The sequence below is a fragment of the Grammomys surdaster genome, unplaced genomic scaffold (genome assembly GCF_004785775.1).
Source record: "Grammomys surdaster isolate TR1022 unplaced genomic scaffold, NIH_TR_1.0 194, whole genome shotgun sequence".
Taxonomy (NCBI): Eukaryota; Metazoa; Chordata; class Mammalia; order Rodentia; family Muridae; genus Grammomys; species Grammomys surdaster.
The window spans coordinates 3,442,784-3,468,426 of record NW_021604639.1 but is presented as its reverse complement, the minus strand read 5'-3'; the positions used below and the strand labels follow the sequence as shown (position 1 = coordinate 3,468,426).

Sequence of the window (25,643 nt, the reverse complement as noted above, 5' to 3'; positions counted from 1 at the left end):
CTTCATTCAGGATGATATTTTCTAGTTCCATCCATTTGCCTGCAAAATTCATGATATCCTTGTTTTTAATAGCTGAGTAGTGTTCCATTGTGTAAATGAATCTCATTTTCTGTATTCATTCTTCAGTTGAGGGACATCTGGGTTGTTTCCAGCCTCTGGCTATTACAAATAAGGCTGCTATGAACATAATGGAGCATGTGTCCTTGTGATATGGTGTAGCATCTTTTGGGTATATGCCCAGGAATGGTATAGCAGGGCCTTCAGTTAGAACTACTTGATGAATTTGATGAATCAAGGCATAGATCTTTTTAAAGGAAGATACCTAAAGACTTCTAATATAATGTTTGATTATTTATTGATGTAGTAACTTGTTTTTTGAATTTGCAGAATTAATTTTTTTTAATCACTTAAGAAACTTGATTTATGTCATTTTAGGAAAGTTGTTTTCCTGGCTGGCTGGCATGTTGTATTTTGGTGGAGTTGGTCCCTTTTAACATTTGCTCCTATCTGCTTTGTTTTCCCTCTCCTAAATAAAGCATAAGATTCTATTAACTTGTATTAATTGTATTTATTCCTCTGTTTTGTATAACTCCATTTTGTATAGACTACAGTAAATATTACTGTAAAGAGAAAGTTGCATTTAATTAGATCATTTAAGAAATGATTACTGAATGCTGCCCCAAGCTCTGAGGGCTTAGGATGGACTGCTGTTCTCTCTATACCTGGCTAATTCAGGGAACAAGACCCTATGGAAATAACTCTTACAGCCCTCATTGTAAGTCTGGCCTGGCGTGATTTTCCTGCAAGGCTGATTTCTTTGTTACATCTCTCAGTCACTGCAGCCTACACATATCCTTTAAATCTTAAGTCCAGGTGGCATTTAACCTGGTGTTAGTCCTTGTGAATACTTGCTGTATACTGTATGATTTTTAATTCATATGGGTGAATATTGAAGTTCTGAGACACTATAAACTATTCTGTGTCTTAATTATAACATCACTAAAGATTTCTAAATGGTGAGCACAGCAGCTGGATAATTCAGAGTCTCATATTTTGAAATCACAATGCAATATTTAGGTTCAACTTAGGTCTACTTTCCTAATTCTTTTCCTTGCTATTCTCAAAATCAGTTTGCATCCCCTGAGCTAATGCCATGTGGTGTGAAGAGTTAAAAAGATAAGTGTGGGCAGAAGTGACCCAGAGATGCAACTCGGGAAAGCAGCCTTGCAGGAAAGTCATGCCAGGACAGACTCATGTGGGTTGTGAGTCATTGCCTATATGTGTTGAGTTTAAGTTACTAACCTAAGTCTTCTTTTGACTTCATTAGATTTTAACCTGCCATTGTCATCTGATATAATCCTGACCAAAGAAAAGAACTCAAGCTTACAAAAATCAACTCAGGGAAAATTATATTTAGAAGGAAGTGCTCCATCTGGTCAGGTTTCTGCAAAAGTAAACCTTCCTCGAAAAATCAGGCGACAGCGTAAAAGTACCCATCGCTATTCTGTAAGAGATGCAAGAAAGACACAACTCTCCACCTCTGACTCTGAAGGCAACTCAGATGAGAAGAGTACAGTTGTGAGTAAACACAGGAGGTTCCACGTGCTGCCACGGTTCCTGACACAGTCTTCTAAGGAAGACCACCTTGTAGCCAAACTTGACCCCTCTGCAACCAAAGAACAGGTCCTTTCTGACACCATGTCTTTGGAAAACTCCAGAGAAGTTATTCTGAGACAGGATTCAAATGGTGACATATTAAGTGAGCCAGCTGCCTTGTCTATTCTCAGTAACATGAATAACTCTCCTTTTGACTTATGTCATGTTTTGTTATCTTTATTGGAAAAAGTTTGTAAATTTGACATTGCTTTGAATCATAATTCTTCCTTAGCACTCAGTGTAGTGCCCACACTGACTGAGTTCCTAGCAGGCTTTGGAGATTGCTGTAACCAGAGTGACACTTTGGAGAGACAACTGGTTTCTGCAGGTTGGACAGAAGAGGCAGTAGCTTTGGTTCAACGGATGCTCTTTCGAACTGTGCTGCATCTTATGTCGGTAGACGTTAGCATTGCAGAGGCGATGCCAGAAAGTCTTAGGAAAAATTTGACTGAATTGCTTAGGGCAGCTTTAAAAATTAGGGCTTGCTTGGAAAAGCAGCCTGACCCTTTCTCACCAAGACAAAAGAAAACACTACAAGAGGTCCAGGAAGGCTTTGTATTTTCCAAGTATCGTCATAGAGCCCTTCTTCTACCTGAGCTTCTGGAAGGAGTTCTACAGCTCCTCATCTCTTGTCTTCAGAGTGCAGCTTCAAATCCCTTTTACTTCAGTCAAGCCATGGATTTAGTTCAAGAATTTATCCAGCACCAAGGATTTAATCTCTTTGAAACAGCAGTTCTTCAGATGGAATGGCTGCTTTCAAGGGATGACGTTCCTTCAGAGGCTGCAGAACATTTGAAAGCCCTGATAAACAGTGTAATAAAAATAATGAGTACTGTCAAAAAAGTGAAATCAGAGCAACTTCATCATTCCATGTGCACAAGGAAAAGGCACCGGCGTTGTGAGTATTCCCACTTCATGCAGCACCACCGAGATCTCTCAGGTCTCCTGGTTTCAGCCTTTAAAAATCAGCTTTCTAAAAGCCCCTTTGAAGAGACTGCAGAGGGAGATGTGCAGTATCCAGAGCGGTGCTGCTGCATTGCAGTGTGCGCGCACCAGTGCTTGCGCTTGCTGCAGCAGGTTTCCCTGGGCACCACATGTATCCAGATCCTATCAGGTGTACACAATGTTGGAATCTGTTGTTGTATGGATCCTAAGTCTGTGATTGTCCCTTTACTCCATGCTTTTAAATTGCCAGCACTGAAAATTTTTCAGCAGCATATACTGAATGTCCTTAGCAAACTTCTTTTGGATCAGTTAGGAGGAGCAGAGATATCACAGAAAATTAAAAAAGCAGCTTGCAACATCTGTACTGTGGACTCTGACCAACTGGCTAAGATAGGAGAGACACTGCAAGGCACCTTGTGTGGTGCTGGTCCTTCCTGTGGCTTGCCCAGTCCTTCTTACAGATTTCAAGGGATCCTGCCAAGCAGCGGGTCTGAAGACTTGTTGTGGAAATGGGATGCATTAGAGGCTTATCAGAACTTTGTCTTTCAGGAAGACAGATTACAGAACATTCAGATTGCAAATCACATTTGCAACTTAATCCAGAAAGGCAATGTAGTTGTTCAGTGGAAATTATATAACTATATCTTTAATCCTGTGCTCCAAAGAGGAGTTGAATTAGTGCATCATTGTCAACAGCTAAGTATTACTTCAGCTCAGACTCACATGTGTAGCCAACTGAAACAATATTTGCCTCAGGAAGTGCTTCAGATATATTTAAAAACTCTGCCTATCCTACTTAAATCCAGGTTTGTATGTGTGCATATGTTTTACAGTTGAATGAATGCTTTTGAACATGGGATAAAAGCGTGTGTATTTGAATTTCTAACCTCCAGGGCCTCACCCATAGTATAGTCATAGTAACTGTATTGCTATCAAGGACTTTAGTTTTTCAACAAAGAAAGCACCCTTCCCATGTCATTTTTTTAATTGGATATTTTATTTATTTACATTTCAAATGTTATCTCCTTTTCCTGGTTTCCCCTCCACAAACTCCCTATCCCATCCCTCTCCATGTCATTTTAAAAACATTTTTAAATTTACTTTTCTGGGGGGTAGCTAGAGGAGAGAAGCTAGAGACATTGATTTTTTTTTAACTTCTCAGTGTGGGGGGGAATTTTTGGTTATATTTCTGAAGGAAAGAAATGTGTGAGACAGAGATATTTAAGAGAAAAGGCCAGTTCAAATGAATTGTTTTGTATTTACAATGTAGATAGTATATTATAACCCATTAAAGCATTTATAAAGATCATGTTAGAACAGGAAAAAAAGCTTGTGTTATTTTATGAGTAACACATAAAGCTTAAAGTAATATTTGTGTATTTATGACCATGTAAAATTTGCACATGCATGAAATATTTAGTTCCTGAGTCAGTGACATTAAGGAGATAATTTCTTAAATGCCATAGTTATATTTATTACTCAGACAAAGTAGAAGACACAGATAAGCAAAAGGAAAGTTTAAATTGTATTTTATCAATGAATTTTCCAAAGTTTGTGATTGTTAGTTTTGGGGACATTAAGATTGTTAAGTTGGGAAGTCCTGAGCACAGTGTTAGACAACCAAGGCAGCAAGTGAAGGAAATATATGCCTGCCCTCCTGCTAATAATTATGATATTTAGAATTTCTATGAAATTTATTATTTGAAGACAAAATTCCTTCTTGAGTTGTTCCTTTTAATGTGGGCTATATATAGATATTTCTTTTTAAGTACTTCCAGAGCTATATATATGAACATGTAAGTGCTATTAGAAAGTAACTTGAGATTTTGATCAGTATCTTAGAACTACTCAAATAATGAATCAGAGTAGGTAATGTTTAGTATATATACCACACACAGCAATGACATGTTTACATGGCATATGTACCTATTTATAAATGTTTCACTATGTTGTTTAAAAATCTTTTTTCCCTGTCTCTCACAGGATAATAAGAGATTTGTTTTTAAGTTGTAATGGAGTAAACCAAATAATTGAATTAAATTACTTAGATGGGATTCGAAGTCATTCCCTGAAAGCATTTGAAACTCTGATTGTCAGCCTAGGGGAACAACAGAAAGATGCTGCGGTTCCAGGTGTCTATGGGTTAGACATCCAGCAGGAGTTGCCATCCTTAATTGTGGGTCCTTCTCTCCATAAGCAGCAAGCTTCCTCAGATTCTCCTTGCAGTCTCAGGAAGTTTTATGCCAGCCTCAGAGAAACTGATCCAAAAAAACGAAAGACTGTTCACCAGGATGTTCACTTAAACACAATAAATCTCTTCCTCTGTGTGGCTTTTCTATGTGTCAGTAAAGAAGCAGACTCTGATAGGGAGTCTGCCAATGAGTCAGAAGATACTTCTGGCTATGACAGTACTGCCAGTGAGCCATTAAGTCACATGCTGCCATGTTTGTCTCTTGAGAATGTTGTCTTACCTTCCCCTGAATGTTTGCACCACGCAGCAGACATTTGGTCCATGTGTCGTTGGATCTACATGTTGAACTCAGTCTTCCAGAAACAATTTCACAAGCTTGGTGGTTTCCAAGTATGCCATGAATTAATATTTATGATAATCCAAAAACTATTCAGAAGTCATACAGAGGATCAAGGAAGAAGGCTGGGAGAAATGAGTGTAAATGAAAACCAAGAGTTAATCAGAATATCTCAGCCTGCATTGACATTGAAGGGAGATGTATCATCTGCAACAGCACTGGAACTGGCATTTCTGAAGAGGAGTGCTGACAGTGTGAGTGAATTAGAGTCACAGCATATGCTCCCCACAAGTGCAGGGCAGATTTTGGCTACTGAATCTGTTCCTGGGGAAGCAAAGGCATTTATGAATCAAGAAAGCGAGACTTCTCTCCAGAGCATACGACTTCTGGAGTCTCTCCTGGCCATTTGTCTTCATAGCGCCAGAGCCAGTCAACAGAAGATGGAATTGGAGCCACCTTCTCAGGTGATACTTTGTACTTAGTCCATCTTATGTAACATATATGTACATATAATAATATATAATATACATGTTCTAACTTAACATTGTCAATTTATTTTGGCACATATTTTAATTTATTTTAAAGTATTAGTTATATATAAAACTGGAACTCATAAGAACAGTTTTATGTATATTGTGTATTTATATCAATTCACTCTCTTTGCCTTCTCTTTCTTCCCATCCATTCATCCCCTTCCTCATCCCAGCTAGTTCCCTTTCTATTTTCATATTTGTTGTCATTGTGTGCGTGTACATGGGTGCGCACGCGCGCGCGTGTGTGTGTGTGTGTGTATATGTAAAATCCACTATATTTTCTTAGGGTTTCTTGTAAAATCTTGGATGAAAAATTATTTACCAGAACCAGAGTTCCTTGCCAGTGGTTATATCACAGGAGAAAATGTCTTTTCCTTCCCCAGTAACCGTTAACTCCTTATAGATTCTGAGAGGGCTGGGGCCTCAGGAGCTACTAAATCCACAAGGAGGTGAGGGGCTTCATGGCCCTTCCCCTTCCCATTTTGTTTTTAGAAAGCCCTTTTGTACTTAGCAGAGTACCAAGTACGGAGGACACAAAGGGACATACAGGTCCTACTCTAAAGAAGCTTACTGCTTCATTTTCTGCAAAAGTCCCTTACAATAGTTTGTGATCAGTGTTGAATGAGTATCTCAGGTCATTTTGTTTTAGAGAGTAGAGGTTCCTAATCTTGGTGTTACTGTTGGGGATACTCTGCCCATATTTTCTCACCTCTGTTTATGGCTTTGCCGTGGTTATTATCTCGTCTGTACCTATTTGTTTTACATTTTCAACTTGGAATTCCTTAAAAGGATAGTAAGGTTTTGTTTGTTTTGTTTTTTGTTTTTTATCCACTGTTAGGCAAGTGTAATAGCTTCATTCAAAGGGCAGAACAGAAGGTAAAAGAAAAATTAATTAGAACTGCTTCTTAGAATCTTAGAGAATCTTTACAAATAAGGAATTTGTAAACTCTAGAGATAATTGAAATTCTGAAGTTTCAAAGAATGACTTTGTAAAAATTTTAAGTTTTATTTATTTTTTATTTTATGTGTATGAAATTTTGCCTGGCTATATGCCTGTACACTATGTGTGCAAAGTGCCTGGGGAGGTCAGAAGAGAGGGCATTGAATTCCATGGAACTGGAGTTACAGACAGCTGTGAGCTGCCACATAGGTGTGGAAATGGAATTTCAGTCCTCTGCAAGGACTCTTAACCACTGAGCCATCTCCCCAGACTCCAAAAAGTGGATTTTTTTTTCAAGACAGGTTTTCTCTGTGTAGTGCTGGCTGTTCTGTAACTTGCTCTGTAGACCAGGCTGGCCTGAACTTAAGAGATCCACCTGTCTCTGCCTCCTATGTGCTGGGATTAAAAGACTTGTATTACCACCACTTGGCTAAGAGTGGATTTTTTTTAGGATCAAAACTCAATATATTTATAAATAAAAATTAAACAGAGTTTTAACAGTACATTATTTGGATAAGAATTCACATTTTTTTGCAATCAGTTTACCTTCATATCAATTACAAATAAATGGATTTTTTCCTGCTTGTTGCAATCCTTTCTGTCACTTTTTAAAAGTATGCTATTGATATTCTTAGTCTTTCATTTTACCTTAGAGCCTGTCTGTGGAAAATATATTGTGTGAACTGAGGGAACACCTTTCCCAGTCAAAGGTGGCAGAAACAGAATTAGCAAAGCCTTTATTTGATGCTCTGCTTCGAGTAGCCTTGGGGAATCATTCAGCAGATTTGGATCCTGGTGATACTGTGACTGAAAAGGTATGAATCCATGTGTTGTGTTCTTAGGTATGTTTAACTGCAGAAACTGGAGCATGTGGGGTGGGACCAGGGCATTGATTTAAATCACAGGAACATGAATTTTGATCAGGTGAGTTCCTTGGTTGATTCATTTCTCCATCATCTGGAAGGGGTAGTAAATATTTCATCAATTGTCCTGCTTCAAAGAAAAGCAGTTAATCTAACCTGAAAATTTTTTGATAATTGCTCTTAAAAAAAAACAAAATATAGTAAGGTTTGATAATCTTACTGATAATCTTTTTTTCCTAAAACATTTAAGTTTAGAAAGTTTCAAATCTGAACAGAAACAATATGTCACACAGACCTCCCCCCCCTTGCCAGCCACTTCTATAGTCAACCCCTCAGTATCAACATTCTCTTTCCCTCTCTCCCTTCCATATGTTTTTCTTTACTGAAATGTTTTTTAAAGGAAATCCTGGTTGTAGCAGCTGATAATCAATTAAATGATGACTCAGGAATAGTGATATTTAGATATCTTATCTGTCCTGTATTGGTTCAGCTAGTATTTTCAGAACTCTCTACTGACTTTAATTTTAAATTGCTCAACAAAAATGACTAACACTCATATAGAAGGTAGCATTAGGAAGTTTTGAGTTATGTTAACATTTTTTCTAAAGTAACTATTTTTAATTTATTTCCCCTGAAACTCATTTACCTGAAACTTAAAAAGTTTCCCTAAAATCTTTCCTGTTAGGCTTCTTTACTTTGGGTTAACTATTGTTAATTTTTTTCTTTACATAACCTCTTTTTTAATTTTTTGGTTTAGTCATTTATTTGGTATTTGATTGTATTTTGCCATAAGAGTCTGTTACTGTTTCCCATAACTTTAAATCTTACTGAAATAATTTTCTGTTTTTTGTTGAATCAAATGACAGGCTATCACAAATTAAATCATCTACTTTATGTTAGCTTTTATTGCTATTGCAGTGATAAAGTACGCTGAGCTTTCTAAAACTCAAATCTATCCTAAGGCAAATGTGTCATAACATTTTTATAAGGAAAAAAAAAGGTCTTGCTACAAAAATTAGACAGAAAGTTGATGCTGCAACTCTGATTTCTGATATGCTTATATGTAGAAAATTGTATTCTGAAATTTTATTTCATTTGGAAAATTGTTATAGCTTTTTCAGTTATCTTGTTTATGAAGCATTTAATTTAAAAATGATTTTGGGGAATGTTCCTATCAACAATATATGAAGATAATATATATTATTAGGATTAATTTCTGTATAATATAATACTGCCTGGTTATGATTTTCAGTCATTCTTTGTTGTGTACCTAGAATGAAAGTTCCTGAGTAGATTTATTTTTCAGAGAAACAAAAATGACCATTGTTTTTTTCTGCTACAGCCTTTTGATCCGAGTTATCTGAAAGAGTCTGGGAAATTTTGCTTAGTCATGTTTATAGTTTTCACTGACTACTGATTATTAAGTTTTTTCTTTTGAATAAAATATTGAGACTGTTCTTAAAGTGACTTTTGAGTGATAAATATTCTGTTAACTGAGAAAGAGTCAGTGCTGCAATGCTGACTTTGAATTACACTGCCCTTACAGAGCCATCCCTCTGAGGAAGAATTGTTGTCCCAGCCTGGAGATTTTTCAGAAGAAACTGAGGATTCTCAGTGTTGTAGTTTGAAACTTCTGGGCGAGGAAGAAGGTTATGAAGCGGACAGTGAAAGCAATCCGGAGGATGGTGACACCCAAGACAATGGTAAGATGATGCTGATGCTTGTGATTGGATTGCCAGTCAAACTTTAAATTAACAAAATGGTTCATCCTGCCCGTACATTGTAGCTTTACAGTTTCAAAAACGCATTACGTTATCATTTTGTTTTGTCATCACAAAAAAATCTGCCAATTGATATGTATTGTCAGTAATGAGATCAAGACTAGGAAGATAGTGTAAAGCTCCTGGTATGATTGATCCCTTGCACTATAAGGACAAAACAAAACAAAATAAAACCCCTTGTCTAAAACAAGTAGATGCCCAAGAATAAGGATGAAGGAGAAACTTTTTCTTTTATATGCAAGCAAGAAAGGATATACCCAGAAGTAGATACTACAAGGAAAAGCAGGTGATGTGCCTACCAGTTATTGGCTGGGCAGGGAAACTCTTTGTGAAGAGGTGGTATGTACATTGGAATCTCATTGTCAGTGACATCCCGTGGGTGATGCAGCAGGTTCCCTTGTCATTTTCTGTAACCTAGGCAGTTCTTAGGATGGACTTGTGTTGCGTGTGATCCTTTGTGCTGGCTACGCAGGTGCAGGTCGGATAGAGTGTAAATGATTGTCTACTTGCTTGTTTTATGTCAACTTGACAGAAGCTGTCATTTGGGAAGAGGTAACCTCAACTGAGGAAATGCCTCCATCAGATTGGCCCGTGGGCAAACCTGTGGTGCCTTTTTTTATTTAGTGATGTGGGTGAGAGGATCAGCTCACCGTGGGTGCCACTCTTGCACAGGTAGTCCTAGGATATATAAGAAAATAATCTATTGAAATTATGGGGAGCAAACCAGTAAGCAGCACTCCTCAATGACTTCTGCTTCAGTTCCTGCTTTTAGGTTCCTGTCTTTTGAGTTCTGGCCTTGACTTCCTCAGTGATGGTACATGACCTGTGAATTAGGTGAAATAAACCTTTTCCTTCCCAAGTTGCTTTTAATAGTTGTATTTTATTACAGTAATAGAAACCCTAACTCAGGGGGCTGGAGAGATGGCTTAGTGGTTAAGAGAACTGACTACACTTCCAGAGGTCCTGAGTTCAAATCCCAGCAACCACATGGTGGCTCACAACCATCTATAATGAGATCTGATGCCCTCTTCTGGTGTGTCTGAAGACAGCTACAGTGTACTCACATGTAATAAATAAATCTTTAAGAAAAAAAAAAAAGAAACCCTAACTCAGACAGATTATTTGAACCACAAGGTTTTTGTGAAGGCTCTATCTTTTGAGATACTGGCCTTTGGACTTTGTCAACATTGTTAGTTAAGTTTACGGTAGTTTAGCTAGAATTTGATTTTTTCTTTTGTGTGGAGGGAATGGGAATAATCACTGATTTTAGAGTTGAAAGATGCCAATGCTTTTTGAAAAAAAATATTGGTTTAATGGTAGTTTTATCATAACCTAGGTATAATTAACAAAAGGAAGATTTCCTTTGTGTGCTTTGTTTTTGTTTGTTTTGTTTTATTTTGTTTTTAAGACAAGGTCTTACCATGTAGCTCTGGAACTCACTATGTAGACCAAGCTAGCCTCCAACCCACAGAGATCCAGCTGTTCTGCCTCCCCAGTGCTGGGACTAGAAGCATGTACCACTCTGCAATGCTTTTCACCTTACTTTTTAAGCTTTAGTTTATTTATTATTATTTTTGTGTGAATATACATGATATGGGTGACAAACACATTGTGCCATGGTGAATCTTTGGTCAAAGGACAACTTCGTGGAGTCAGTTCTCTCCTTCCACCTAGACATGGGTTCCAGGGTCCAAGAGTCTTTCTCTACTGAACCTAGAGCTTGCTGAGTCTGTTAAGCTGGCTGGCCAGTGAGCTCCAAGGAGTCACTTGTCCTAGGCCTGGTGTTACTGATTCTTGGCACAGAGCCCAGCTTTTTGTATGTGTACTAAGAATCTGAACTCGGGGTCTCATGCTTGTGCAGCAAGCACTTTCCTCCTAGCCCTTGTGTGAACATTTTTCAAAGAGTACAGCAGATCATTTTAAGATCAGTCAGTAAGACAGTCATAAAGCGGACAATGTTTAGACTTCAACAAATCAGGTCTACTGTTACCACAGAAATGGGGACAGATAAAATAAACTCCATTCTGATTTAGATATTTTGTGGTAAGAAAGTTTGAGATAAAATTTTCCAATTGCATCAAAAGAATGTGTTAAATTTGTATCACATGTTTATGAATATTTCTGATGCTAATATTTGTGGTTACATTGAAGAGCAGAATTACTTCTAAAATTAAACTATCCATAAGACTTCATTGTTGAAGACTTAACAGTAATGTTGCAAGGAAAGGCTTTGTGAACATCTTCATAGAAATAGGACTGTTTTCCTTGAATGTTCTGAGTTAGGGTTGAAATATTCATATTGGGAAATAAAACATTCTTTTTCTTTCTTATTTCAGGAGTAGAATTAAAACCTGAAGCAGAAGGTTTCAGTGGATCTATTGTTCCAAACAACTTACTTGAAAACCTCACTCACGGGGAAATAATATACCCTGAGATTTGCACGCTGGGATTAAATTTGCTTTCTTCTAGCAAAGCTAAGCTTGATGTGCTTGCTCATGTGTTTGAGAGCTTTCTGAAAATTGCCAGGCAGAAGGAGAAGAACGTTTCACTGCTCATGCAACAGGTAAAGGATGTACCAAGTTGAATCAGTCCTTATCACACTCATGTTCCAATTATTCATCTTCTTATGTTTAACCCAACTTTGTATGAAAGTTATTTGAGATGATTAGTTATCTTTTGTTATGCCTTCAGTATATTTTTACTTTCCAGTGATTTTCTAAAGTTATCTAATCCTATATTTCTCAAATAAGTATCACAATATTAGTATTTTCATTAGCTAACCAGTAATGTATCCTGAGAGCAGATTCTCTCTCTCTCTCTCTCTCTCTTTCTCTGTGACACACACACACACACAAACACACAGGTGCACACGTGCACATATATGCTCTTATGAAATAATTTATTATGACATTGCAGTTATATGAAGTCAAATGTTTTAATTTTTTATGTTTCACTCTTTAATCTTCAGGGAACTGTGAAAATCCTTCTAGGAGGGTTCTTGAATATTTTAACACAAACTAACTCTGATTTCCAAGGTGAGTTAAACCTGGTTTAAGGAAATAACTTTGTAATGATTGTGCTGTTGTGTGAAGAATTAGTGATTGTGTCTTCCACTAGCACACTGCTCCATGGTTTCCAGATTGTTTTTATATGTATCATCCTACTTGTTTCTCGTGCTCACTCAGTAAATATATTGAGTAGAGGGGCAAAATGTTGATTCCAAGGCTGCAATAAGTTGTTCAGTAGCTTTCTGAGGACAGTAACCCGCTATAAACACTATACTACTGCTTTATCTGGTGTTCTCTCCTCTTCTTAGTTCTTTCTCAGGCATTTGAGAAGTTTGTGATCAAAGTCAATGCTATTTATGCCCACAGTAGATCTAAATTATAGTTGACGGTTAAGACTAGTATATGTGAAGTGTTAATTTGGATTTGTGTGATGCTTCCTTCCTCCAAGTTAATTTCAAGTTACACATTTCATGTGCACATGTCAGGAATACCCAATATTAGTGTTAAGTCCTCTAGAGGACAACATATCAAAGGCTTTGTGATGGCTGTGTCTTATTATTAGGGATGTTAATTTTAATCATTTCAGGTAAAGATGGTCTGCATGTTTCTCTCTTATTATAATTTGCAAGTATCTTATAGATGGCAACTTGAAAATATGTAAATATCACTTTTCTCATATTTTATCCCACAGTTTTTAACATCTCTTGATGATCATGCATGAAAAGGGTAGTACTGTAGTATTTGCTGAACAGTGATTTTCTGGCCTTCTTTGTACATTTATGAATTGGGATTGTACTGTAAGGAGAAGGTTCATTTGCTTACTTAATGCATGAATATATTGTACCTATGTTACACTGTTTTATACCAGTTTTTTCATTACAAACATTTAACACTGGTATGACATGTTAAAGTTCACAAACCTCTGTTAGCACATTATTACTATCTCACACACATAAGGTATTACCTAATATCCTTTTCTTGTTTCCTAAAGAGCCCTTCCCTTCCAGGACACATTACAATTAATTGTCATATTTCCTTGCTTTTGTTGCTATGCCTTTTATGTCAAACCTAGGGAAGACTGATCTATGATCGCAAAGATTTATTATTTCTAAAAGTTATTTTCTTCTCTATATATTTTTTGCTCTTTGTTTTCTTGCATATGAGTAATAATATTGGGCTTTGAAGGTTGGTCCTGCCATGTATCTTATTTCATGTACTTCTCTTCCTTTGCTCTACATTCAGGGAGACTCTAAAAGTTCTATTCCACTGAGGTTGGAGAGAGAGCTCAGTGGTTAAGAGCACTCACTTCTTTTCTGAATGTCTTGAGTTCAATTCCCAGCAACCACATGGCAACTCGTAACTGTCTGATGTCATCTTTTAGTATGCAGAGTAAATGCATACAAAATACTTATATACATATAATAAATAGACATGCTTGTCAAAAAATTTAAAAGCAATTATATCCCAACATTTTATTCATTTTTAAAATTATGGCAGCTGCCCAATGTCTTAGTTCCTTTTCTGTTGCTTTGACAAAACACCACGACCAAGGCAATTTATAGAAGAAAGCATTTAACGGGGCTTACGGTTTCTAAGGGTGAAACCATGGCTGTCATGACAGGGAACATGGCAGTAGGCAGGCAAGGATGGTCCTGGAGCAGTAGCCAAGAGCTTACATGTGGTCCATAAGCAAGAGAAGGGAGAGAGAGAGATAACTGGGAAAGGTATGAGATATTGAAATCTCAAAGCCCACCCCCAGTGACATACCTCTTCCAACATGGCCACACCTCCTAATCTTTCTCAACCTAACATATGACCTTACCAGGGCCATCCTCACTGAAACTGCCACACCTATTTTACAGTTCTAGGTCCTTTTGCTTGATTATTTTCTGTTTTTTTTTATTGGATATTTTATTTACATTTCAGATGTTATTCCCTTACCCCATTCCCCCCTCATCTAGGAACCCCCTACCCCATCCCCCCTCCTCCTTCTATGAGGATGTGCCCCCCCACTCCCACTTCCCACCCTTGAATTCCCCCACACTGGGCGTCTAGCCTTCATGAGACTAAAGAGCTCCTCTTTGACCTATGCCCGACAGGCCATTATTGTTTGTGTGTGTCCATTTGCACATTCACACTGAAACCTGTCAATTTTGAACTTTTTAAAAAAAATCTAAGCACATTTTGGTTGTGCTACTTTTTTATTCAAAAACCTTTAAGGGACTTACATTAATTACCTGCAAGGTGAAGTCCATGCCAACTTATGATCTCCTTGTAAGTCATCCTTTCAGAAAGGCTTTCTCTTACACTATCTTGTCTGCTCATTGCTTTTATGAAACAGGTTACTTAGAAGGGGTTTGTAGTCTTAAACCTCCAATCTTTTAAGATACATCTCAGGCTTTACAGCACTATTGTTTTTGTCATGTCTGAACTGGAGAAAATAATTCATGTTTCCTGTTTTGGAGTGAGGAGCAGCTGAAACATATATGTACAAATATATTTGAAACACTGTAAAATCACCTGTAAGTAATAATTATTACTTTAAAGAAGTAATATTTTTATGAATTAGTGTACCATTGCTTTTGTTTTATGCTAAACTCTTTAGTAGATATAAGAAAATGATCAAACAAAACAGCTTGTGATATTTATATAATCTTTGCTATTTTACATCTGTCATTTATTTTCCATGTAAGATGTAGTAGTTATAATCTAAACAATTTTTGTTTTATTAGTGTTATTTCATTTGCCTTTAGTTATCTTGCTATTTCTTCAGCAATTTTTGTGATTACTAACTTGTTTGTTTGTGATCATTCAATATATGATTATAGTTTTTTTACTTCTTTTAATGAAATTTGATTATTATCTTCCTTTAATTTTTCTCTCTCTCTCTTTTTTTTTTAAATTTAGCATGCCAGAGGGTATTGGTGGATCTCTTGGTATCTTTGATGAGTTCAAGAACGTGTTCAGAAGATGTAACCCTTCTTTTGAGAATATTTCTGGAGAAATCTCCTTGTACAGTAAATATGCTAGAAATTTTGTATCTTCACTAATTCCTTAATATATTTTCACTAATCTGTAAACCATCAGCTCTTGCTACTGTAATTACTATTTAGCCAGTACAATGTTTTATGTTTGACATATTCAGTTATAGTATCTGTATATATCTTAATCATTTTACTTTGATTTGGACTAACAGATGCCTTTAGCCCTCTGTTAACTCTAACCTTTGTGCTTGAGAAATGGTGTGATTTTAATTACTAAAGAAAATTTAAGTATGAATCACAACAATCATCCCAGATGTTTCCTTTTTTTAAAGAATCATTATTTGTTATTCAGTTGAGTATTCTACTTCCCATTGCTGTAGATTAATGGCTCTTAGCAGGGAACCCATTTTTGTAATGTAGTCTTGACTGGAAGAATCCACAAATTAATCACAAAACATAGAGGCTATGTGAAGCAGGATGAACAAGAGCTCTGCCCATGTCACTGTCTATCACCACCCACTTCAGTCTCCTGGCCCCATGGAAGCTCTGTGAAACACCAGTGTGGGTCATTTGAAGGATTGGCTGTATGGTTATAGATTATTTCATTTTTTAAGATTTCTTTATTTTATTGATCAGTATACTGTAGATCTCTTCAGACATACCAGAAGAGGGCATCAGATCACCTTTTCAATGGTTGTGAGCCACCATGTGGTTTCTGGGAACTGAACTTAGGACCTCTGGAAGTGCAGTCAGTGCTCTTAACTGCTTAGCCATCCTTCCAGCCCCAGATTATTTCATTTTTAAATTCAGTGTGCATTTTGACATTACATCTTTTACCTTTTTGTATTCCATTTAAACAAAAAACTTATGATGAGTAAAATTTTAAAAGCTTTACTTTAGTTCACCAAAATCAAATGAAAGAAATTTTCCTTGGCCAGAGAATAAACATGTGAAATAATAATAATAATAACAACAATAATAACAACAACAACAACAATATATATATTTGTATATATCTTACATATACAGATTATATATAATATATATTATTATATAATTATAAAATTATTATTGTTAATTGAATATGAACATTCAAATTTGTGTAGTTGATCATTGTATAATATCATTTAGGAATCTGGAGAATTTGTAAGGTTGTATTCGTCATTTAAAAATATTTGAGTTTATAGGACTGGAAAGATGTCTCAGTAGTTAGAGTACTTGCTGCTCAGTCATGCAGAACAGAGTTCAGATCCCAGTACCTGTGCAGGGCAGCTTACAAACACCTGCAACTGAAGCTCCAAGGGATCTGATCCTATTTTCTGCCTTTTCAGGCACATGTGCAGGCAGGCAGGCAGGCAGGCACACACTCACATGTGCACACTTTAAAAATAAAAATAAATCTTAAAAATAGTTTTGTGAAAATGCCATAGGAAGTGATAATCTTGTTTTATAGAAATAATTCCTCATATAATTATTTTTTTCAGTTATACTACTTAAAAGTTACTCATAGTCAAGGAACAAGCAAGACAATAAACACAAATAGTCAAAGAACAAGAAGGCATTAAACCCAATTACGTGATCCACACTCCCATGATCACTGTTTCTAAGGGCTTGACTATTTGCATCCATTGTATTGCTAGACTCTCAACTTAGAACTGACCTTAATACTTGCATGTAATTAAAATGATATAAAAGCAAAAAGGAGGAGGGGAGATGGGATGGGGGGTTTTAGGGAGAGGAAATGGGAAAAGGAGTTGACATCTGTATTGAAAATAAATAAAATATTCAATACAAATTTTAAAATAAGTTACTCATAAATAATAGATTTATAACATAAATACCAAAATTTAAACCAAATTTATCAAGAGATTGCATAAGAATTAAATCTATTGTACATAGGTATATGTATTTTTTCTTATAACCTGCAGTTTTAGATTGTTATGTATCAGGGTTGTAAGACTGTAAACGTCTACTTGTTTTTCTTTTTCTCTAGGAAATTCTTCTCCTTGGTATTCAGAAAATTGTTGAAAGTGATTTTACTATGAGTCCTTCACAGTATCTGACTTTCCCTTTGCTCCATACCCCAAGTTTAAGCAATGATGTCTCGTCACAAAAGCCTCCTGGGATTCTTAACAGTAAAGCCTTAGGCTTATTGAGAAGAGCACGGATTTCCCGAGGCAAGAAAGAAGCTGACAGAGATAGTTTTCCCTATAGGCTGCTTTCCTCTTGGCACATAGCCCCAATCCACCTGCCATTGCTGGGGCAGAACTGCTGGCCACACCTGTCAGAAGGATTTAGTGTTTCTCTGTGGTTTAATGTGGAATATATCCATGAATCCGAGAGTGCTGCAGAAAGAGGAAAGAAAGTAAAGAAAAGAAACAAACCATCAGTTCTAGAAGACGGCAGTTTTGAAGGAGAAGGTATGATGGCAGGGTCTGATCTGTACACTAAGATTCTTCAAATAGTTGTTTGCCTGAGTTTTAAGCATATGTGGCAGCATTTTATTGTATTCTTTGAATTTTCTTCACCTTAAAGGTCCTACTTCATTACTGTACTACCAAAGCCTCAGTTTTCAGACAGCCTTGAAATCTTCATTGTCTCTAAACTTTAGATAGGGAAGTGGGGATAATCAATTTCTGCAACAGCTACTGAAGTTAGCAGTCCCATTACTGTGTTAGTATGGCCTCTGATACTAGAAAGGAATAAATAAAGCCCTGTAGCCATTTTATTTCAAGTTCTCCTTCTGTATCTTATCCCAGTGGCCCCTTCTAGTTCCTGTCCTTCATCATTTATATGCAGCAGTCCAGTGTTAGAACAGAGGTCATCCATAACTGAAGAACTGCTGTTAAGCTGTATTGAAATTGCATCTTGATTTTGTTCTCTTCTAAGTATTCAACAGTTTCTCAGGACATAGAGCAGCTAGAGGAAATAATCTTAAAAACTAGTTGTGTACTTTTTTAACCTGTTGAAAATGGTGGCTAATATTTATATAACCTAATAACTGATAATGTTCCCCTTCTTTAAAAGTCTGAGCCTGACATGCACTGTGTATTTTAGTACATCTTAGCTTAGTTTAACATAAAGGCACATCATAGTAACAAATAGCTCATCATACATATTCCACCTGCCATTGCTGGGGCAGATAATGGCAACTCAAGTTTGAAATAGTAAGATGGCATTGGGAGGGACAACCAGCTAGCCCAAAGCCTATAAACATTTCCCTCAGCTGGAGACAATCTATGATTCGGGGTTTTGGCATTACTTAGCACTTTTATTTCAAGGTCATTTACCACCCTAAATAATGACCATTCAAGCACTGCAGTTTTTCTAAGAAGAGTATTAATAATATTATAGATCATGCCTTTGTAACAATTTTATTAGTACAAGGCGTTTGTTGATGGCATGTGCTTCCTGGCCCATGGTCAGTTATGTTATAGTGGCTCAATCCAACAAAAGCAGAACCTTGGCATAGAGTGTGGCTAATGACAGTCCTCTAGCAGCCCTACCCACAACTGCCTTTAGTTATTGTATTTTAAAGCATCTCATAAGTTTTAAAACACTGTGGGTTTTTTGTTTGTTTGTTTTTTGTTTGTTTTTGTGTTTTGTTTTATTTTGTTTTAACCCACCATGTCTTTTGAGGTTAACATTTAACCTTTGAAAATATTGTTGTTTGAAACAGGTTTAGGTATTTGGGGTAAACGATCTGTTACAAATAAACCAACGCATATTGTATTCTTTAAAATTTACTTTTCCATACAGTTTTAATGAACTACGTTATTGATGAATTCTAACATTTTTCTCACAGAAGGTGATAGACCAGAAGTTACAGAATCCATCAATCCTGGTGACAGACTCATAGAAGATGGCTGTATTCATTTGATTTCATTGGGATCGAAAGCATTGATGATCCAAGTGTGGGCTGATCCCCACAGTGGCACTTTTATATTTCGGTATTGATTATTCTCAACTCTTAGCAAATATGTCATGTATTTAAATAATTTATTTAAGAAATTATCAAATAATATAAGAACAATTTGTTATTAAAGATTATTACAGAAAAATTAAAAGAACAATTATCAGACAGCATGTGAATTCTATCTAGCAATACACAGATGGCAAAACTTGCCAAATCAGGTGCCTAGGCATCCAGCAGACATGACTGGAGAAGTATTGCTGAAAACAGTCATACTGGCATTCTTGGTTTCATGGCTTGTAGGCAGAGAAGCTCCATGGATGAGCTTCCAGTATCCTATACCAATGCAATCATTTTTATGCCATGCAATAAGGATAGTAATGTCTGTTGGACAGTGTTTCTCTATTTAGCTGTTCTCAAAGGTATTATATTTTTACTCAAACAGTATTCTCTCCTTGTGCACAATGTTTTTATTCTTGTGTTGTTTTCTTGATTTCCTTTTTCCCTATCACAGGGCTAAGGGACCAGCCTGTCCCTGGACAAGAACTTTAGAAGACACTTTGAGACAAACATGCTTAGGTTTGAAATAGGGGTGTGGTGTCTATCCTGCTTCTCAGTGAGCTCAAACAGGACACAGCAATTTACTAGCTTAATGTATATCACATATTACCTTTCTAAAATTCAAAATTAAAGTCTGTATGTTGTTTAGATTTTATGTTTGTAGATATTATAAATGTTACTAGGTGTTTTCTGCATACATTCAGAATACTTTCAGTAATCTTGTAAGGAAAGTTAGCATCCAATACATTCTGGAATTTATTTACAGTATTTTTTACAGTATGTATTAGTTTCTTGGTGAACCAAATATTACATTATAAGTTCTAAAATAGACAATGAGTATGTAAGTAGAAACTGCCTTTGCAAACTGGTATGTAGAAATTATTGCCCAAGTTATTAATGTCAGTCAATGAATCTGATCCCTTTTAGTTTATAAATTGAAGCAGACGTGATGTAAAAGTCATACTGACTTTCTTAGTTGGTTTGTTTTAAAGTAGAAGTCACTTTTAATCTTACATATTGAGCATGACAGTTGCAGCATATGTGTTAACTATTAAGGTCAGAATTGTCATGTTTTTGATCTGTGACTTTTTTCTATAGTGTGTGCGTGGACTCAAATGACGACATGAAAGCTGTTTCACTAGCACAGGCGGAATCACAGGAGAATGTTTTCTTTCCAAGCAAATGGCAACACTTAGTACTTACCTATATTCAGCATCCTCAAGGGAAAAAGAATGTCCATGGGGAAATCTCCATATGGGTCTCTGGGCAGAGGTAAGAAGCATTCTCAGAGATACTCTTCTCAGTTATAGTTTTAGTCTTCATTCCTGAAACATTGCAAACTAGGTAAAATTTAATATGCATTAACAGAAATTTATATCAAAACTGGATTTTTTTCTGTCTGTCACTTCAGTACAGAGTAAGTCTTCCATAGACATGACTTTTGAAAATTGTTCATGAATTCTGCTCTTGAGGATTCAGCCAACTGACAATATTTGAGAATTGTATCTATGATGAACATTTATAGTCTTGCCTCTGGTTATTCTCTAAGCAATAGAACATAACAACTATTTATAAGGCATTTATTTTAGGTGTTACAAGTAACTTAAGAATGGTTTAACTTATATAAGAGGCTATGTGTAAATTATATGTAAATATGGCATTTTCTAGAAGGGATTTGAATATAGCTTTTGGTGTCCATGGGATGTCTGCAGCCAACCTCCAATTAATACTATGGATGACTATATTTAGGCATGAGGAGCAAACTAAAAACCAGAGCATTATATATTTATGATCAGTATATACTAGATAAGTAATTATTGAAGCTGTAATATTATCCCGCAAACCCATATATTACAAAAATTAATCCACTAGGAACTCTTTAAATTAATTGAATAAGAAGACTAATACCTAAATCAAGTTGGGATAGAAAGAAATTAAATGACTACAGAATATAAAGCATTTATATCTGGTAACAGACTTACATTGGGTCTTAGAACTTTACAATATGACAGATTCAGGTAGAATACTACGTGACGTTTACCACATAGACTTCACAGCCCAGTTAATAAACGTTTTGTAGACTATCTTAATGAAATCATTAACCCTGAATGAACTGTGCCCTAGTTTGCTTTCTATTGCTCTGATAAAACACTAACCAAAACCAACTCAGGGAGAAAAGGATTTATTTGGTTTATGGGTTATAGTCCATCGTTTACGAGAGCCAGGGCAGGAATGCAAGGCAGAATCCTGGAGGCAGGAACTGAAGCAGAGAACACAGGAATACTGTTCACTCCTATGCTAACCCCTGGCTTGCTCTTTTACAGAGTAGGGCTACCTGCCTACAGGTATCGCTGCACAGCGTAGGTCCTCCTCCATTAATCAACAGTCAGGAAAACATCCCACATACATGCCCACAGGCCATTCTCATAAAGGCATTCCTCAAGTGAGATTCCTTCTTCCTTGGGTGACTTTGCCAAGCTGTCAAAACCTAACCAGCACAAATTATAAAAGTGGCTGGAAGAATCTCAGTTGAGTCATGAGAAACAAAAATGAGTAGAAAAGATGGAGAAGCTTGGCAAGCATGAGTGACAAGCTGATAGTTATAATTTTAGTTTTTATAAAAGTTTATTATGTGTTATATACTTATTAGACCTTTTGCTAGGTATTTTATATATGTTACCTCCTTAATCTCTCAAAAAATACTCAAAAGAGATTAGTTCATTAAAGTCATATATATAGCACAAATTAAGTGAGTTTTATCGGGTACTTATCAAGGAATTACTGTGTATTAGACATGGTACTGCTGTAAGAGGCTTCAAGCCCTGGTTACTTCCAACCATCAGCTTTCAGTCACTGAGGGAGAGAAAGAAGAAGGGCTTTGGGATAGTCCATGTTGTCCACTACAGAAAGTTAAACCTGAGTTTAGTTTTGTTGATTTATTGAAGAAAATCTATCTTCAAAATAGTATTCATACTTGACTAAGCCTGAATGGTAGCTATACCCAATATAAATTTATTTTCAGGACACTGGGTTGGAACGATTAGAGCTGGAGATGGGCCCCATTCTTTTTGAACAGTCTCCTCATTTCTTAAGCTAGTAACAACTGCCAGTCATTGTATGACGTCTGCACTGTACCTCATTTTATCCTTCTCAGTGCACTGTGAAGTAGGGATATTATTGACTTGACTGTTTTACACGGCTCAACTGAGACCTGGAGTGGGAAGAGGAAACTTGCCCAGAGCTGTGCTACATGGAAACAGTCTAGGCAACACTTGAAGCTCTGAGCCTAGATGGTGGTAATGCAGTAACCCCTGTGCTGTGCTGTGCTGTTCCTTCAGCCCTTTTCTTCTTCTTCAAGATGTCTGATGGATACAGGACCATACACTAGTTCTAGGCACTTTCAGAGTGAGAGATGAGGTTGTCGTGAGTAGTTCTGAAGTTAGTGAGTACAGTCTCTTGACGCACACAGTGCTCTCTCCTTCCTCTCCCACTTACTAATGTTACTTTGCTTTGAAGAATTTTTTTTTACCAGTTGGAAGAAGTTAATTTCATTTGTTAACAGATCAATGAACAAGTGACAAAGGTCAACAATATTATTTTGTTGGTTTAAATTTGAATCTTTGTTATTTTAGAAGCTATGTATTGTTTGTATGTATTGTTTTCCTACAGAGAATGCATTTCAAGAAGTTATTTTAATAAAAAAAATAGCAAGCTAAGCATGCTGACTCACACCTGTAATTCTAGCATTGTAGACAGGAGGATTGCTGTAAGTTCAAGGCCAGCCTAGGCTACAGAGGGAGACTACCTTAAAGAAATGAAGCAGCAAAAATAAAAAAAAATAATGACACTGGAAAATAACTTATTAGCACCCAAATCACACAAATGTAGAGTGTATGACAGAGATATGCTTAGTATTTATTGTTTATTTTATATTCATCTTTCCATATTTTTCCTTTCACACTTAAGAAAAATAAATCATGCCACAAGGTGGCGGTAGTGTTTTAATTGTGGCCATTTATTAGTCCAGAAAGGAGGCAGTCATATTGTTTCATTTCTTTCCTTTAATATATATGCATATGTATGTGTATGTATACAATGTATTCCTCTATGGGCTGATGAGATGACTCAGTAGGAAAAGGCTCTTATCACCAAGCCTAACAATCTGAGTTTGATTCCTGGAATTCAGTTGACAGTCCTACAAGTATTGAACCTTAGTGTACATATGGACACAGAAATATACACACATATATACAAAAATGTAATTTTAAAAATGAAAAATTTTACTATTAAGATAGTTGGCTTTATTTACTAAATCTTAAACAGATACTAGAGTTTTAAAAAAAGTATTAAAAAAGTTTAATTTTTTTAAAGTGAGTTATCCATGTAAGTCTCCATTTTCTAAATTTTAGACTTTGCCTTAATAGGTCATCCTTATTACCTTAATATGGAGTTTAAGGCATTCCTGAAACAGGGGTGGACTTGCACTTAGCAGTGTCTCAAGTGATGAAGTCCTGCCAGCCTTTGTGTTTCTCTCTGAGAAAGCCTTACTTTTACCTGTCCTCGTTCTGTTTTACATAAGAATTCTTGACCAGTCTTTACAGAAAACAGACCAAACAAAATTTCTGTAATCTTTAGCATTAGAAAACAAAATACAAAAACACTGGCATTTCAGAGTTTAATACAGAAAAGTTGGGGACATTCTGAAACTCTGATTCCAACATTCATGGAGCATTAGGAATCATTGCCAAGATGTGAGACTTAGACGAAATAAGGAGAGGTTATTGCTTTGTTTCTGTGAGCCAAGGAGGCATGTATGTAGAAGCCAGGTGACAGAGACAGCTTGGAGCAAATGCCAGGAAGAGGCATGTGTAGGAGCCAGGAGACAAAGACAGCTTGGAGCAAACGTGTGTTTTCTTCCCTGGCCAACATGTAGGATCTGTTCTACATGGTACTGTCTGCTGCCTGCACCTCTGACCAAGAGACAGAGGCTATCCTCTTTTCCTTCCCATTCTCTATAATACAACTCGGTACCTAGAAAAGTTTAGGAATGTCCCTTTATTAAATGTTCATGGTATTCCTACATATCATTAACTTAACTTTGTTTTTAATGTAGGAAGACTGATGTCATCTTGGATTTTGTGCTTCCAAGAAAAACAAGCTTATCATCAGACAGCAATAAAATGTTTTGCATGATTGGTCATTGCTTAACATCCCAAGAAGAGTTTCTGCAATTAGCTGGAAAATGGGACCTTGGGAACTTGCTCCTCTTCAATGGTATATTTCCCCCCATGAAACATTTACAAACTTTAAATTAACACATCTTACATAAATTAACCTGAGAGCAATCCTGTTCTCTCCTCTTTGACTTGTGTTTAATAAGTACTTCTTTCCCAAGATTCTATCATTCACATTCAGGATATTTTTACCATTTTATTATGGAATGTTTCCTTACAGTTGCTATGTGATGTGGAGATGGAGTTTGTAACCTCATCTCATACACTTAATCACCATTGCTTGGGAAGTACAATGACATAATTAGGAAATGTATTTATATAAATCTTATTTATAACTTTTAATGTGTAGGGGGTGTTTTGCCTGCTTATGTGTCTGTGTACCACATATATGCCTGGTATCCACAGAAGTCAGAAGAAGGGGTCACATCCCGTGTAGCTGGAGCCACAGGAGGTTGTAAGCTTCCATGCAAATGCTGGGAATTAAGTCCAGGCCCTCTGCAAAATCAGTCAGTGCTCTTAAGTATTGAGCTACTTCTCCTGTCCCTCTTTTATTCATGATTTTAGTGCATTTTATCCAAATAGTGAATTTTTGCCAAAGCAATGAAATATACCATTTAAAGAGTACTAAACCTGGCATCTGGTAACATTTGGAGTGTGTTTAGATGAGAGAAAATAAAGTCATTAATTCTAATTTCATTTAAAATGAAATGCACCAAGAAAGAGTTTTCATCAAAAAAATTAAAAGTCTTCATTTATTAAAAAAGAAAAAAAAAGCAGCTGGGAAGTGGGGGCATATGCCTTTAGTTCCAGCACTTGGGAGGCAGAAGCAGATGGATCTCTGAATTTGAGGCTAGCCTGTTCTAAAGAGTGAGTTCTAGGACGGCTGAGGCTATATGTTAAAAATCTGTCTCAAAAACCCAAAACAACAACAACAAGACCCTGTCACAAAGCGGAAGGTGGGTAGGGGGTTGGGTATATGGCTCAGAGGTTCAGAACCTTCCTTTCTCTGGCAGAGGACAAGGTTCAGTTCCCAGCACACACATGGTGGCTCACAACCATCTGCAACTCCAGTTCTAGGTGATCCAATGCCTTCTTCTAAATTCATAGGCACCAGGCACTCATGTAGGCAAAATGCCCATACAGAGAGAGAGAGAGAGAGAGAGAGAGAGAGAGAGAGAGAGAGAGAGAGAGAGAGAGA

At 36.5% G+C, this 25,643-nt stretch overlaps 1 protein-coding gene across 2 annotated transcripts in view; it reads left to right on the top strand.

The window, feature by feature from the left end:
- The window catches only part of Lyst (lysosomal trafficking regulator), a 161,980-nt gene that overhangs the window by 44,204 nt on the left and 92,133 nt on the right, over positions 1 to 25,643 (top strand). Inside the window, exons 5-15 of one of the 2 annotated variants that reach the window (XM_028769800.1) lie at positions 1,328 to 3,407; positions 4,585 to 5,593; positions 7,256 to 7,417; positions 9,012 to 9,168; positions 11,583 to 11,809; positions 12,215 to 12,281; positions 15,162 to 15,271; positions 17,232 to 17,658; positions 19,044 to 19,188; positions 20,310 to 20,483; positions 24,325 to 24,485. In XM_028769800.1, the coding sequence (XP_028625633.1) occupies positions 1,328 to 3,407; positions 4,585 to 5,593; positions 7,256 to 7,417; positions 9,012 to 9,168; positions 11,583 to 11,809; positions 12,215 to 12,281; positions 15,162 to 15,271; positions 17,232 to 17,658; positions 19,044 to 19,188; positions 20,310 to 20,483; positions 24,325 to 24,485 (4,719 nt within the window). Of the gene's footprint in view, positions 1 to 1,327; positions 3,408 to 4,584; positions 5,594 to 7,255; positions 7,418 to 9,011; positions 9,169 to 11,582; positions 11,810 to 12,214; positions 12,282 to 15,161; positions 15,272 to 17,231; positions 17,659 to 19,043; positions 19,189 to 20,309; positions 20,484 to 24,324; positions 24,486 to 25,643 lie in introns of those variants that run through there. The other variant, XM_028769801.1, reaches the window with a different exon arrangement.